This window comes from Pseudopodoces humilis, chromosome 2, assembly GCF_049639895.1.
Source record: "Pseudopodoces humilis isolate 2021_Gansu_Grassland_sample_001 chromosome 2, ASM4963989v1, whole genome shotgun sequence".
Classification (NCBI taxonomy): domain Eukaryota; kingdom Metazoa; phylum Chordata; class Aves; order Passeriformes; family Paridae; genus Pseudopodoces; species Pseudopodoces humilis.
In genome coordinates, this window is record NC_142201.1 from 17,634,608 (window position 1) to 17,650,506 (window position 15,899).

At 36.1% G+C, this 15,899-nt stretch overlaps 1 protein-coding gene across 4 annotated transcripts in view; it reads right to left on the bottom strand.

Moving 5' to 3' along the window:
- Window positions 1-15,899, bottom strand: part of OFD1 (OFD1 centriole and centriolar satellite protein) — a 30,681-nt gene that overhangs the window by 14,294 nt on the left and 488 nt on the right. For 2 of the 4 annotated variants that reach the window (XM_088052288.1, XM_088052289.1), the window contains exons 1-14: window positions 15,516-15,857; window positions 13,518-13,718; window positions 12,675-12,743; window positions 12,562-12,589; window positions 11,703-11,810; window positions 10,853-10,989; window positions 8,649-8,822; window positions 6,620-6,726; window positions 5,626-5,745; window positions 3,184-3,257; window positions 2,455-2,546; window positions 2,120-2,309; window positions 1,350-1,480; window positions 810-921 (exon numbers count right to left, since the gene is read on the bottom strand). In XM_088052288.1, coding sequence (XP_087908414.1) covers window positions 810-921; window positions 1,350-1,480; window positions 2,120-2,309; window positions 2,455-2,546; window positions 3,184-3,257; window positions 5,626-5,745; window positions 6,620-6,726; window positions 8,649-8,822; window positions 10,853-10,989; window positions 11,703-11,810; window positions 12,562-12,589; window positions 12,675-12,743; window positions 13,518-13,718; window positions 15,516-15,611 — 1,639 coding nt within the window. In that variant the 5' untranslated portion in view covers window positions 15,612-15,857. Of the gene's footprint in view, window positions 1-809; window positions 922-1,349; window positions 1,481-2,119; window positions 2,310-2,454; window positions 2,547-3,183; window positions 3,258-5,625; window positions 5,746-6,619; window positions 6,727-8,648; window positions 8,823-10,852; window positions 10,990-11,702; window positions 11,811-12,561; window positions 12,590-12,674; window positions 12,744-13,517; window positions 13,719-15,515; window positions 15,880-15,899 lie in introns of those variants that run through there. The other 2 variants (XM_005516638.3, XM_088052287.1) reach the window with 2 other exon arrangements.

Consider the following 15,899-nt stretch of genomic DNA (forward strand, 5'->3'; position numbering starts at 1 on the left):
GCTCTGATGTAAAATAAAAGTTCCTACAGTACTTTCACTCATTTAATTAAAACATGTATTTGCTATTTGATGTAACAAATTTCCAATTCCAAATGGTACCAATACATGTATCATAAATGTATGTATCAGTCTAGTGAACAGTATAAAATATAAAATACTGCATGGAGGCAACACATGTTGTAATGTATAATCATGTCAGAATTTAATTCCATATTTTTACATTAAATATAGATACCAACCCTTTTATTTATAATATCTGATATTAGCAATGTGACAGACAGGCATCTTTAGAAGTACATTTCTTCAGCAGATTGAAGTGCTTATGTAAGTGTCCCTGTTTCTAATGTCCATACGAGATAAATTAAGCTTAGGTTAGGCAAAAATTATTAGATTTGACTAAATCTGTTTAAGAGTTAGACTTAAATTTCTGAGGTACAAAATACAATTTCAAATTGATTATTTTTATTATGAACGTTCAAGATTCAAAACACATTAAAACACAAGTTGCCTGCTGGAAAATGTTGTTTATGTTATCAGCAAACATTAACGTCCGTATACTGAGGAAAAACAGACAAAAATATGCAAATGCTCAGGGAGGAGTATTTTTCCTTCCTCGTATAGGTTTGTTTTCTGAAAGGAGGTTGTAATGAGACTCCTTTTTAAACTGGGCTTTAAATAGATTTTGATTTTAAACTTTAAAATCTACTCCCTGGTGATGTGTTAGTTTTACACGACTGCAGTTTTTTTAAGCTTCTGGAACTTCTTACACTTGTCCTTCATTAAAGACTGCTCTGGTATAAGATACAAACCTGCCTGTGTTTGTTTCACTTGCAGTTTCAGTTCTTCAATCTGCACATTTAACTTCCTGACAGTAGCTTCAGAGTCTAAGAGCTGGGCCTTTAACTGGGCACAACGTTCAATCTATAGGAAATCAAGAGAAAAACAAAAACCAGCGTAATTAAAACAACAAGAATAATCTCAACTGGCTGAATACTTGTTTCTAGGTGTTTTTCAGGTCTAGTCCTGAAAAACATATATATATAGTATCATATATATATATATATATATATATATCAGACCATATATACATAGTATCCTACTGAAAGTCAGCACTGATAATTTGGTGACTCAGTAAGACTTTCTTGGTTATGTTGGGTTGGTTTTATTTTTCAATATTTTTTTTGGTGTGGTGATGTTTTATTTTCTTTAGAGTTGTTTACATAAAAATAAGCACAGTACAAACAATCCTCGTAACTGCACGCCAAATAGCCTGCACAGGCAGATGGGTAATTGTGAAAGAGACGATGGGAAGAAGAAAAGATTCAAATCATTTAGAAATAATAATTTACCTCACTTTGTAGCTGTTTTTCCAACATCTGTTTATGACTTTCAAATTCATCCAGCACCAGCTTCTTAGAATGCTCCACTCTCCTCAGCTCCACTTGGCAGGCCAGGTACTCCGCCGAGGGCTGGGACATCTCTACCCCAAAATGAAAACACCAGACACTCAGACAAAGAATAACAAGTGTGCACTTTTCTGCACAATACCCTGTGAACATGTAAAGCTGATCTGATTTTAGGAAGATAACAAGGCTTTGTCTGAATAAAGTACTTGAGGATATTTTTCTTCTTCCTTTTACAAAGGACCAAAAATCTTCATTGGTGTAGACCCAAACTGTCCTACACTGAAAGAAAAATACATATCCTTACCTTATGTAACTACACACATCTCTGGTCTCCTGTAATTTGAAATGCACATTAAAAATACTTTGTATTTATTACTGCAGTCAGGCAAGCACTTAAATAATAATACCATGTTCTTTTAGCATTATTAACCATACTAATGCTATGGTTAGAAATATTGCACTGCTTTTTTCAGAGGGTAAAAGGGATATCCTTCCACATTACAGCTACTACTTAATTCAGGATTCCTCCAAGACATACAGAAGAAAATAAACTCATGCCAAAGGCTGCTCAATTATGCACAAACACTAGCTTGGGCTTCATGCAAACTACTAGCACACATAATACAAAGAAAGCATTTTAATGAAAATTTACTCCTAAACAAATACTTGTAGAGAAACATAAACAAGGAAATAACTAAATCATTCACACTGACTGTCTCGAAGATGCTGGTTCTCATTCCGAGTCTCATCCAACTGTTGCCTAAGTAGTTTATTCTGCACTTGGAGCTCCAATTTTTCCTCCTTTAGCAAAGGATAGTCTGACACCTCTTTCAGTTTTTCTGTCAACAACTGATTCTGTTTATTTACCAACAGAACCTGGGCCTTCACTGATTCCAAATCCAGCTGCAAATAAAGAACAGTTTAGAAGCTTATGAACCATTGTACTACTTAACAATTGTTTTTATTTCACATTTTCTTTTTAATTTGTAACATACCTCAGCTGCATCAATTAGAATACAGACTTCTTTAAATTCATATTTACAATTACCTCAAGCTCTTTGGTGCGTGATACAGCTTGCTTGAGTTCCTCCTTTTTTGAATTAACAGCAGTGGCTTCTTCTTGCAAAAGCATAGCTTTCTCTGCAGGGAGGATTACAAATACTGAATTAAAATTGATAGAGTATTACAGTAAAAAACTCAGTAAAAGAATCAGCAGAAAACAGTTTTAAGCTACTAAGCCAAAAATTCAATTTAAGACATAAAAATGACTGAGTGTCATACACACACATTCAAAATTAAGTAAATCATGCTGTATATACAAATGTATACATATGCATATACACATTTAGAATTAAGTGAATTAAATTCATATGCCTGTGATATATCATTTCTTACACATTCCTAACTTAGAAGTCTAACCCTGTTATCTATTCCGGCTCTCTTCTGCAAGCTCCAATTAAACATCTTGTGCACAATAGATGCAGAAAGTTGCAACTGTGCCAGGGTACAGTACCAGAGTTCAGTTAAAGCCTGAATGAGCTAGTAGGACTTCTGAAAGAAATGGGACACTGAAAAAACAGGAATGCTTTGCAGTCTCAGTGCAAAGCAGCAGTTTATGATTCCCACTGCATTCTGAACAGCAACGAGTTGCTGAACTGTCATCTGCTCTGATGGCTCTTCTGTCCCTTATACCACTGAACACCAGGACTGTTTAGCATATGACAGTAAAAGCTCTAGAGATAAACAGGTACTTTATCAATCTCAGAAAGATGCTTACCTTTATTTTTTTTCTCATCTTCAGTAACTTTATTGGTTCTGGCTATGTATTCTTCTTTTAATTCAAGCTGGTATCTAGAAACAAGCAGAATTATGTATTCCCAAAAGATGTGTGTGCACACATGCACATGCATTTGTGTTAATTCCATTCTTTCCCAAACTAAACTATAATCACACAATTATTTTTTGACAAAATTAACTATCACAGAGTCACCAAAATGGTTGGAAAGGGCCCTGCCAATCATCTCATTCAACCACCTCCTCCAAAAGCCAGACTCTTGCTACCTGTACAGCAGGGCAGATACGGCTCTTCCTAGCCATGTCTTGAAAACCTCAAAGGACATATATTCACCATCTCCCTGGATGATCTGTACCAATGCTGCACTACTCTTCCAGTAGATTTCTTCCTTATGTCCAAGCTAAATCTCCCAAGCCACAACTTCCAGCCCCTGCCATATGGACTCCGAGGTCACATTTGAGATTCTGACTCAAATGGACTATCCTAACAGACTTTACCAAGCCCTTTCCAATTTCTTCATGACTTTTTTGAACTGGGGAGCCCAAACCAGGGCATGGTATTCCCAGCATAGCCTTCCCCAGTACATTTCAAGAGACAATAAGTTCCCTCAGTCTGCTGACCATGCTGCTTCTAATCTTACCCATCACACTGTTTTGCCTTATTTGTGAGAGCATGCTGCTGGCTCATAATCAACCTGGCATTCACTGTAACTCATCCACCTCCTCAGAAATGAAGCTCCTCAGTCAACTCCTTTTCCCCATTTACACTACCTCATAGGGCTATTCTGCCCTAAGCACTGAGCTTTGCAGTTTCCCTTGTTAAAATTCCTAAGATTTGCACTGGCATGATTCCCAACCTTGTCAAAATCTGCCTGAACTGAGAGAGACTCTGCCATTCATTGTGGAAATGATTCCTCTTAATTAAACCTCATGTTCAAAGCTGAGGATGCTCTGTGCCCATATCCAGATGAAGGCGTTGGACAATAAGGGCCCCAGAACTGGCCCCAGGGGTTCTCTGCACACCACCAGTCACCAGCCAGACACTGAGCACTGCCCAGGTACACCACTATTCTTAGCCCAGTAGTTATTCAACAGTGTCATTCCACTGAACTGGAATTTACAGGAGCTAAGAAATCTCAGCATTCTGCATGACTGGGACATAATTATAAATGGTTTCAGATATAGCCAAATCCATCCTCCTGCATTTTTGCAAATGGTCCAGACCACTCAGATCCTTCCCCAAGTATGGCATTTAATGTATATTGCAAAAATAAAAAAAGATTGATTTTCTAGCAAGCATCAGTACTTCTGTATAATAAACAGTAGTTTTTTAATATTTTTCATCAATAATTTGGGACAAAAGGACATGGATTTTGTCTTTCTGAGCACCTGCAGCATGCCTTAAAATATTTTGTATGTTGATAAAATAAGCCAAGCAGTTTATCCTTAAAATACTTTGCTTCTCCTCATGTACTGAAAGGACTTTGCAATCACTCTTAGTAACTAGCTGTTATAGACTAGATATAATAAGATACCAAGTGAGTCAATTAACTGCATTTCACTGTTCTCTAACAAAACCATCAGAGGCTGAGGGATTATTTTTACCAAAACCTACTGTCAACATCTTTGTCCTTTAATTTAAAGACCTAAAAACACAGATCATACTGCTCACTGGCTTGCAATAAAAAGTAATGATACGTCAGTCACTTGCTTTAACTGCCCAAGACAGGTTCATGACATACCAAGAGCACTTGTCTGCATTGAAGTATCAAGGAACCCTTCAAGTGACCGAGGTACTACAAGGAAGTACAATAGCTAAGTTAGGAAACACCTCTGCAACACCCCAAAAGAAGTCACAGATGATGACTGCCAATTCCTTAAGACCAGGTTCAAGCAGAAGGTAACCAATAAGAGGGAGATCCGAATCACACAATCACTCTTCAAAAATGGCAAAGGGTGAAGATAAGAGCAAGTCTGTCTGTATAATGGACTAGTATGTCCCTCACCCCTTTTCCAGGAAACTTATAACATCACTTTAATGCCAAGTTCCCCTTCATGCCTCTTCTGCATTTGTAAAGTGGTCAGTTCTTTTAACTGTGGTCAAAGGAAGTAACAAATACTGCTTCAGAGCCTCTTGTCTAAATATACAAGCTAATGTCAGATCTCTTTTCCAGATATTGACATAGCATTTAAACTACAGCAGTAATATAACCTATAACCAAAAGATAATTATTTTCTATAGTAAATTTACTAGCAAATAGCTATGCAGTAATGTAAAAGACTCAATCTGACTAAAACAAAAACATGTGCCCATTTTCAAAGTCCTTGCTTTGATATGTTTTTCAAAATAAATCCTATAGCATTTTTTATTCTGTTTTCATAGGAAATATTATGTATCCCATTAGAAACAAAAAAAAAAAATTACTTTAAGAGTTCTGTCTTCAGCTTTTGGTCATATGTCTCCTCTATGTTCTTCACAGCAACCTCACGACGCCGAAGTGCATCTTCTATAGCTTTATTTTTCTCCTCCTGAACTTTCTGGGTGCTGAAATATCCAGAAACATACAGACAATAACTGGTTATAAAGTCAAAGCTTTAGCCTGGGGTTTTGTTTCTTTTTCACAATAACATTTATAGACATCAAAGGGCAATGTGCTTGTTTGGAATACTGTAGCAATTTGAAATCATCATCAGCCTCTGTCACTGTAGTTCATTAAGAACATGGAGATGTGACACAAACTAAATTGCCCTATTTAAAATTCAGTACCAATCAATTATGCAGCTATCCCGGGTTAACCCTGGCTCAGTTTCCCACACCAGAAACAGTTCAGAGGAGAGTGTTGAACATGCTATGCTATTCTATCAGCACCCTCTGCTGGGCTGATAAAAAAAACCCAAGTTTTCTTAGCAGGATGCTCGTTTTGCTATGGAAAACAGATGACAAAGTAACAACATTAAGTAATATTGAAAGTTTGGCCAAAAATTGATTAGTTACTTTTTTTATTTAACTAAAGAAAACTGATCTTATTAAGGACAAATAATTAAAAAATCAACCCCAAAACATAGGACTAATGAAGCAAAAAATTAATGTGCATATCTCATGAGTATTACGGTCACATACTGTGTTGTTTTGGGGTTGGGTTTTTTTAATTTAAGCATTTAAAAGTGAACATCTGGTTCCTTGCCTGCAAAGCAATACTGAATTTTTTTGGTTGGATGAAGTGGAATAGAAAAAAAACCAGAAACATCTTTTTGTATGGGGTATCCCTGCTAATAGGAACAGTATACAATACTGCTTAAAATATAAAACATAAGTTCTGGGATACATAATCTATTTCAACATCACAGAAGCAGAAACATCTTGAGACAAGTTTTGCAGAAGCATCATTTAGCATTGTACATATCCTTCAGCAACTTACATTTCAAATGCCTCCATCCTTTGCTTCAGCTCTGCCTCCCTGGTCCTTATGGATTCAATATCTTTCAACAGACTTTGTCTCTGAGCATACACTTCCTTTGCTTCTATCTGAATCACAAAATATTATACTTAGGTTTACTTCACTGTAAAACTTCATTTACTGTTTAACACACTCAAAAGGATCTTCCTCAGGGACTGACTGATCTTACTCCCATAAATACTATTTATCTAGTAATTATATGAAATGACATCCAGAATCAATTTTGATTATCTTTTTTTAATTCCCTTTCTACTTTTACTCAGAGTAAAAATGTTTTAGATGGAGTCACTTCTGCCTACTCATAAGCACCCTTCCTTTAAGAAATAGCACTAATTAAAACTTAGGTAAAAGGGAAAAAGATTTTAAAATTGCAGAATAAATATATTCAAACACATGACTTTTTTTAATAAAAAAGTTTAGTATGTTCTTCACAAAAATGTAGTTGAAGAAACAGATACCAAAACCCACTGATAAAACCTGACTTAAAACTGAAACTGAGCAAATGAACAGCCTTTCACTTTTTGCAGTTTGATTTACAGAACTCATAAAAATTGTAAAAGGGACTCTCATGTGATGAACATGAGAACCAACACCAAAACCCATATATCTTCCTATTAATAAAAATTACTTTATTTGCCCTTAAACACAAAATACATTATTTCTCAAAAAAAACCCCAAAAAACTAAGAAGAAAATTATGGTTTTTCCATTGCAAAACCAGCACAGCCATATGAACCCTTATATCAACTTTGAAAGCCATGTGCATTTGACAGTGCTGACAGATTCAGCTGCTGCCATTGGTACATAAATTAGAGCTGTTTCTCAAGCCACATTTCCTAGACATAAAGTCATTACAGTGAAGGGTTAAATAACCTGACATCTTTAAAGTAAACATACCTGAACTCTGTTAAAAGAAGCCCCAGGTAAATGAAACAAAGTTCTCAGGAAGTGCAGAAGCTGACAAGAGTACTCAAAGATTTATACACAATACTTGACAGATATGTTGATCTGAGCATTGGTAGGGTTTTTTTTAATTACTGAGTTAATTTCATGACCACAGAAGATGGATAGCATAACATAGGTGTTTTCTTGTCAGCTTCAAAGTACATAATCATGAAATAAATTCACGGCATGGTGATAATGTTATAGCAATTTCTATAGGGACCTGCACAACTACTTTGTTAACCAACACCACATGTTCTCAGGGAAAAAAACAAGACAAACAAAACTATAAAACCACCACACCAAAGCAAAAATACAGTTAGCATTTGTGGATGACTATTATTTGGATATGAAGGTCTACTGCAGATAGCAGAGAGATGGCAAGGCAAACAGGCATCAGAAAAGCAAACAAACTATTCTTTCAAAAACTGAGAAGTTACAGCTTGAGATCAGGATAAGCAGTTGAGAACTGTTACTCTGTGCTGTAGTAACAGTTACTACGCTGGCAAAACACCAAGAGTTAACAGCCCAGAGGAGTAACTCATCAACACAAAAGCATTCTAAAAAATGAAATGAGATGACAGCTTACAGTAAAGATGGAGGTTATTCATAATATTCAATATATAAAACCAAACAGCATATCTGTACTATACAGGCTATTTATTCAATTTTGGTTAGAGTCTTCTGAGCAGCTAAAGAACTTATGAGTAACTAAAAGCTAAAAGCTATGTTCAATTTTCTGTGAAAAAAAAATCAGTGATCTGAATTCAGCAAAATTATTAAAACAGATTTAAAAGTATTTATTACATTTAGATCTCAGCTTGCAGAACTGTTCATTTTCCAGCCATCTCTACTTAAATGTTTAACCATATTAATTCTTGCTGTTGCTAAATGCATTCCCCTATTTATAAGGACAAATGTGAATTCTAAGTTTTCCCTAACAAGCCAAGTAAGATCTGAAGGTAAATATCCCAGAGATAAAAGAACAGTCTAATCAACTCACTGAATCATTTTGCAATAGATTAGGAAGAAAATATTTGGAACTTCACCTCTTGTTGCTTTTGAAGCCTCTCAATAGCATTCTTTTCACGAGAAATCAAGGCTTCAGACTTTGCTTGATGTGTCTTCTCTAACTCATGGCGCAGCTCAGAGATTTCTTTCTGGGTCTGCACTTTCTCCTCCATTTTAATCTTTGCTATTTCAACTTCTTTGAAATGTTCAAGCTTTTACATAAAGGAGGAAGAGAGGATTAAATAGGTCCATCTTCAAATCAAAAAAGACAATTCCTCCTGAGACAATTCAAAATTTCACCTTGAATTTCCTCTTAGGAAATAATAAATTGATAAAATTAATAGAAATTAATTACCATGATAAAAGTATCTTAGCAGCACATACTACCTGCACATCTCACAGAGTTTTCATGATTTTACACAAAACTATCAGCTTTAGACAAGAGCAGAACAAAAGACAATGAAGAAAAATGCACTGCTGGAATGATACTCTTCTTGGAATTAAGGAATGGCCACAGTCTTTTACTCCTCCTCTGACAGTTGTCTCTTTCCCAAACAACCACTTTTGACTAGAGATTCAAGAACTGGCAGAAACAGACCCACACTGAGTTGCTCAGAAACCACAGAAATTCACCTAGACATAAAATGAAGTGCCAGAAATGTAAAAAAATGCAGAACACATAACTTCATCTAAAGAGCGTTACAGAATGAGACTGACTTCTAAGCACAACTAAAAAAAAGTAAGTGCCCATAAACAGGTAAGTACAAATCTTGCAACTGCACAGAAGAATTGTTGGGAACATGATTCCATACAGTGTGTGAAGGACAATATATGTGAGAGCGAATGGGATTATAAAGAATTAAGACAAAAATTTGGAAGAAAATGGAAAGCAAGCATGCAAGACAAAAATGTGACAAAAAAACGAGCAAAAGAATAAAAAGAAAATTACAGGAAAATTTTGAGACTGGAGAAAAGATTAAAGAGTAGAAAAAGCACAGTAGGACTATCTGATCAAGGAATTCAAGTCTGTGGGCATAAATTTTGTGAAAAATTAAAGAAATGGTGAGACAGTACAGCATCACTTGTATATATGCAAATTTGGTTAGAAATGTCTTACAGTAATTCACGTCATGTTGCTAAGGAATTAAGGTAAAGCTAATTGAATTTAGAAGAGATTTACACTTGGTTAAGAGTCCCATCTCCTTTGTTACAACTGGTTTGCTTAAACTGATACAAACTTAACAACATATAAATTAACATGTTTTACATACTAAAAAAGAGCCAGTTGGGGAATAAAGACTAAATGAAGAATGAAGGTAAAGAGAAGTTTAACTCTCCACAGTACTACTTGTCTGGCTGAATAAATGATGACTACACTGAGTGCCTTTAAAAGTGTGTGGAAGAATTCTGATTATTAGATTATCATTTTTATATGCCAATAAACTACTGATCTTGACAGAAATTAATGAAAAATATATTGAAATGAAATACAGTTGATTTTTTTTTTCTCTACAAATAAACAGATGATCTTGACAGAAATTTATGGAAAAGAAAAGAAGATGTATTTAAATGAAATGCAGTATATTCCCTCTGCTCCATTTTTCAGACAGAAGAATTATCAACGGATTATGTGACAAAATTTTAATCTTATTTCTGAAATGAAGGAAAATTTTCTAGAAGGGCTGTCTTCAATTATACGATGAAAAAATATCAGAAATTATTCATAATACTGTCTGTTATGACTTTAGAATTTCTGTGCAGTGCTTTGAAATAGAATGCAATTCTCATCAGTATTAAAAATTATCTGTCAAGCTACACAACAGCAATTCACACATCTCAGTTGCTACGCATCATATTGAAATTCAAGCATCAAAATCTTAACTGGGAAGGAAAATTAAAACTGTGGTATAGAGTAAACATTTCTCCATAAAACAAAATAATCAAATAGCAGATAAAATTTACCATATTAAGACAAACAGAGTAAGTAAATGTTGTGTAACAAATTAATATCAGAATAAAAAGCTTAACATTCTGTGCACATTTAAAAAAAAGGGGGATGACAAATACACGTTATATCATCAAATTAACAGCAGATATTGAATTAATTTAGCCTTTTTTGCTTGTTTTAACTAAGTATTAGTTAAATACTTTGTTTTCAATTTACCTTAAGTATTAAAAGTTTGCAATGTGTAAAGTCAATATTAACAAATGTCTCCCTCAAATTCATAAAACAGAGCTATACCTTTTGATGCATTTCTTCTTGAAGCTGCTTCTCTATTTCTTTTCTATATTCATTAAGTTTTATTTCTAAAGATTCATATTTCTGATGCTGAGGATAGGAGTCTGCAAACTGTTCATCAATCAGCTGAAGCTTCTCGGCTACAAAAAAGCAACACATCCATCGTAATTTAGAAACACTTGCTGCAGCTACCTTACCAAAGACTGCAGGAACGTCTCCCTGTGCAGGACATTCCTCAGCTTATCCAAGCAGCACTATCATAAAAAGACCTGTGTGGCACAAAATCAGAGGCAGTACAGAAATGCCATTTATCTGCTTTATATATACATATATATAATCATAACATATACCTAGGAGGAGGCACTTGCCTGTTTAGGCACTATTTGTGGTATTACACATTCATTCTCTTTACCATGGGTGGACAAGAACTTCCTTTTGCCTGCAACTTTTAGCTTTTTTGTGTTCATATATTAACAACACCATGCATATTACACATTCAAGAACTCCCAATCTATGCCTAACTTGCTCACAGAAAGAGGACACACATTTACAGTTCTGTTCTCCAGAACATATTTCAACACATAACATTTACAGTCCATTTGTCATAGGTCTTAGCTAAATGGCCAAAACACATGAGGATTTAAAAAAAAAAAAAAAATCCCATCCTGATTTTGCCTTAAGAAAATTTAGAAATCCTATGTTCTAATGATAGACATGACTTTTATTCATTACCACTTTAGGCTGCATTTGAGTAGAGTAATGAAATAACACCACTGATACAGTATATATAAAGCCACACCATATATCAGGATGAAAATACCTGGGGAGATTTACTTACACAGGTTGAACTTACCAAGAGACTCTCTGTAAGGAGGCACTGAGGTGGTCTGAGTTTCTGTGTTGTGAGTTTCCCTGTTTAGATGATGTTCTGTAAGTCCGATTAAAATTTGCATAAGGAAACCTAGCAAGATCCAATAGATTAGTTAGTTCTGACTTCATACCAAAATGGAATTTAAGCCTCTAATTAACAAAGCAATCCTCAACGTACAAGAAAACCTATTTGATTTACAGAAAGAACAAGAATTTCAGTAAAAATCAATACTAGTAAACAATTATGGCATAATTAAGCATAGTCTAGTCCATCTCAGTCAGCAAAAGCTGTCCTTTTGCAATTTTTCTTCCCAACCATGTCTCTTGACTCCCAAGGTCAGCTGAGAGTGAAGATTAACTATGAGGCCTTTAGGCCACAGGGTTTTTGAAGATCAAGCTCCTTTAGGTTATACAGTATAGCTAGGTTTCATCATGCACATATAAGAATTGTTTCTTATACAATACAATGGAAAGTCAGTTAAATCTGTAACTAGTTTTTGAAGTATATTCTGCCAAAAACCTGAGTTTTCCAAGTTAGTATGAAAAGCCTCCAAAGAGCATTATATTTAATACCTGATTACAGATTTTTCTCGTATTTCCAATATACAAGTTATTTATTTTGTAAGTGAACGTCAACAGTTAATCCACACCACAAATACGAGTTGGATAATCCTGAAATACAACATTCATCTTGGTGTACTGCAAGTTTCAAAATCCAGCTAAATCCATATTACTCCCATACCAACACATGCCCAAAAAATCTGAATTTTCATTGCACACATCTTAACAAAATGAAACTAACACAATTATCCTTGTTTGCATCACTTGTAAACATTTTGTACCTTTATTTTCCTTCTGAGTTCCTGAAGTCTGTAAGAAAAAAAAGAAGTTTTAGCCAGTCTATTTTCACCACCACTGTAATTTAAACTTATTTTCAAAATCAAAATAACTTTACCAGTGATTTGTAAAGACTGGATTTTGGATTGATCCTCATTAATTGAAGAAGATCTTGCATAGTCCACAGCTTTGGGGAAAGAAAGATCAGTTGGAAAAGGTTAAATAATTTAAAATAATTTCAGTTTTGCAACTGGAACTATTTCACAGTTCTAAATGTTTTCCATTTGTAAAAGATCTATTTGCTCCCTGCAAATCATTTTCAGAGGCCTGCTGTTCTACATTTACTTATCTTCAGTACTTCAGACATATGGCAGCCAGCATGTAGCTTCATCATCAGCTGAAGCTGTGAAAAGGGTGTTTTGTTCCCTTCTCATCCTCAACATGTGCTTGCTACTTTCCTCATCATTTTTCTTGATTTATCACCCAAATCAGATGAGCTCACTAACCCAAATGATGATTAACTACTCACCAGGTCAAAAAATTAATTTTCAGTTAGAAACAACCTCACCCTATCACACACTTACAGAGATGCAAAGGGAAGGCAAGGACTGCCCTTTTCAACCACACTTTGTAGTTAGAACAGCTTGAACTGACCAGGAACCACATCTTCAGTGAACTGAATGGCCAAATAAACTTTTAGCAGATTCAGTTCCCAAGTGCTCTGCCATACAGACAGATTGTGACTGTACCTCTCCAGAACAGTGTCATTAGCTTATTGCCAGTTAAAAGTATTCATGAAAATGACCCTGAATGACAGAATGTTGTGTGGAGATGATCAGAAACTGTACTTAGCTTTGTATTTTCTATCACAAAAAAATTATCTTTTCAATTGTTACAATATGACAGCCCCCAGAGAACAAAGCTCCTAGACATTGTGGAATAGGCAAAATACTGAACTTACCTTCTTCTTCTCTAACCCACTTTCTGGAAAGAAAACAGAAAGTGAATATTCGTAGCCACATCTCTCTAGATGATCTGCCACCAAACTGTTGGAAGCAGTGATCAAAAGTGAACCATCTTCACTTGGAACCATCTGTGGCTGTAGCTCTCCACTCAAAATTGGGTGCATTAGTTCATGGATTAGCTGGTTTCGGAGCTGTGTCTGATACAGAAAAAAGCCATTGTATTATCAGTTTACATGGGATTAAATGAGTTTTAATTTTTCAAAATCCACAGGGAGCCTCATTTTACTTTTACAACCTACAAACAGAACAGAGCAGACTAATTTTGGCAAAATCTAGAAGTGTGCTATGAACACCCTGCTTTTTTTCAAAACCCTCTAATGATGGATACAATGAACTCATGACTTTCCCTCAAAATGTATCAAACGTAGGACTAAAAAGAAGCTCCCAGTCAAGAGCTCACACAAACAACAATCTTGTACCGTCATTTTCAGATCACTGCTTTCCTGTTTTCCTTCTCTTTTGCTTAAATAAAGCCTTCCTGATGTGGCCTCCATTTCAGATGTTCTTGGAACCCTCACTGGTCCTCTTTTGAGTCTCATATCAAGAAGTAGCTCATGCCACCACAAAAGTAGGGCAAAATAAACAAAAAATTCAATGTCTTTAATATGAATTATTTTGTGGGGAAGCAAAAGATTACTAACCAGACACTTACAGGCACTAATAATAATTAAATGGCATTTTTAAATTATTTATTATTACAGTGAGTTACAATAGAGAAAAAAAGCAACCTAAAATCAGCAGATCTCCCTTCCATGAAAGGAAGAAAGAATTTTTTTCATTACACAGTTATACAAATTTTTTACATAAGATCAAGACATAAATAGTGTTTTAAGCTTTCAACAGCAGGTATGCAACAGTGACACAACTGAATAGAGGTGGTATGTTACCCAAAATGCAAAATAAGTAGCTACCAAAACACAACAATGCCAGATCAGCAGACTAGCCTGATATTTTAGCACGGTTTTCCAGAGAAATTAGGCTGAAAACAAGATTACAGAACTACAGAGTATTCTGAGTTGAAAGGATCATTGAGTCCAATTCTCAAACACAACTGAAAAAACTGTTTTCATTATTAATTTCTGAACTTGCCCAGTTTCAACCAACTTTAAAGTGGTATCTCAAAAACAACCAAGAACAGACCTCTTATACGTCTTGTGGAAAAGTGCAGGTGGAAAGCAAAGGGATGAATTCCCATCCCTAATAAAGAAAATGAACTGAGAAATAACTTTCTAGACAAGGAAAACAAAGCAAGAAGATGGACTTAAACAGAAAGTTACCTGATAGAATATTAGTTAAGTCAAGCGAGAAATGGTTCAAGCATTGCAAGCTTGGGATGGAAAACAGTAATGCAAAAACAAATTGTCCTGAAGAGGAAATTCCTGGCTATAGGATGATCAATGTTACTTTTGAAATACTGATCCTGAGTTTTTTTCCTAAGACATTCTACTGAATGAACAGACAGGAACAGAACAGCTCAAATAGTTTTAAAACAGGAATGTAGTATTTTAGAAGTATTATTCATAGAACATGCTTACTTATCATAGTAAGTCATCACAACATAGCTTACTTATCACCTGTAACCTAAGAGATCCTTTCCTATTTTGTATTCTAATTTATTGTTCTCTCCCCGTTTTTTGTTTTTTTTCAAGCATGGGTATTTTCTAACTCCTAATACAGGCTTTTAACCTTCCTGAAAAAAACTCCGAGGCCAAGGCATAATAAAAAGACATTCTGTTTAGGGAGAACCTCCCATACCGGGGGGGGGAAAACCCAAACACAACGCACCTCCCCCCCACCCCCGATACTAATTAGGTTGTGGCAAAAATAATACTTTGTGGAGAGAGTGAAACTTGTACTCGGCATGGCTTTCAGGACTCTCAATGTTAAAGCAGTACAGCGGATCACAGCTAGCACCTGCTGAAAACAAAGCACACCTTAAGTGTGTCCAGTACGCCTCGGCTCTTAAAAGTCTGATACAGCTTTTTCCGGAGTTCCTCTTGGGACAAGGTCTCCCTTTCAACCGAAGCCATCCTGACCTACAACACCGAAACAAAAAGGGGCATTACGGATTCGCAGCTCGACCCCGCAGCCAGCGAAACGCGCTCTCGCAGCCCCCGCCTCCCCTCAGCCCGCTCGGGTTTTCCCGGGGCAGCCTCCCGCCACCCACGGGAGAGCGCCGGGGCCGGGAGCAGTGCCTGGCAGCGGGGCCGGGCCGGGCAGGGCACAGCGGGGCAGGGCAGGGCAGGCCGGCTCGGGCAAAGCGGGGCAGGGCGGCTCGGGCAGAGCGGGGCAGGGCGGCTCGGGGCCGCGGCGGCCGC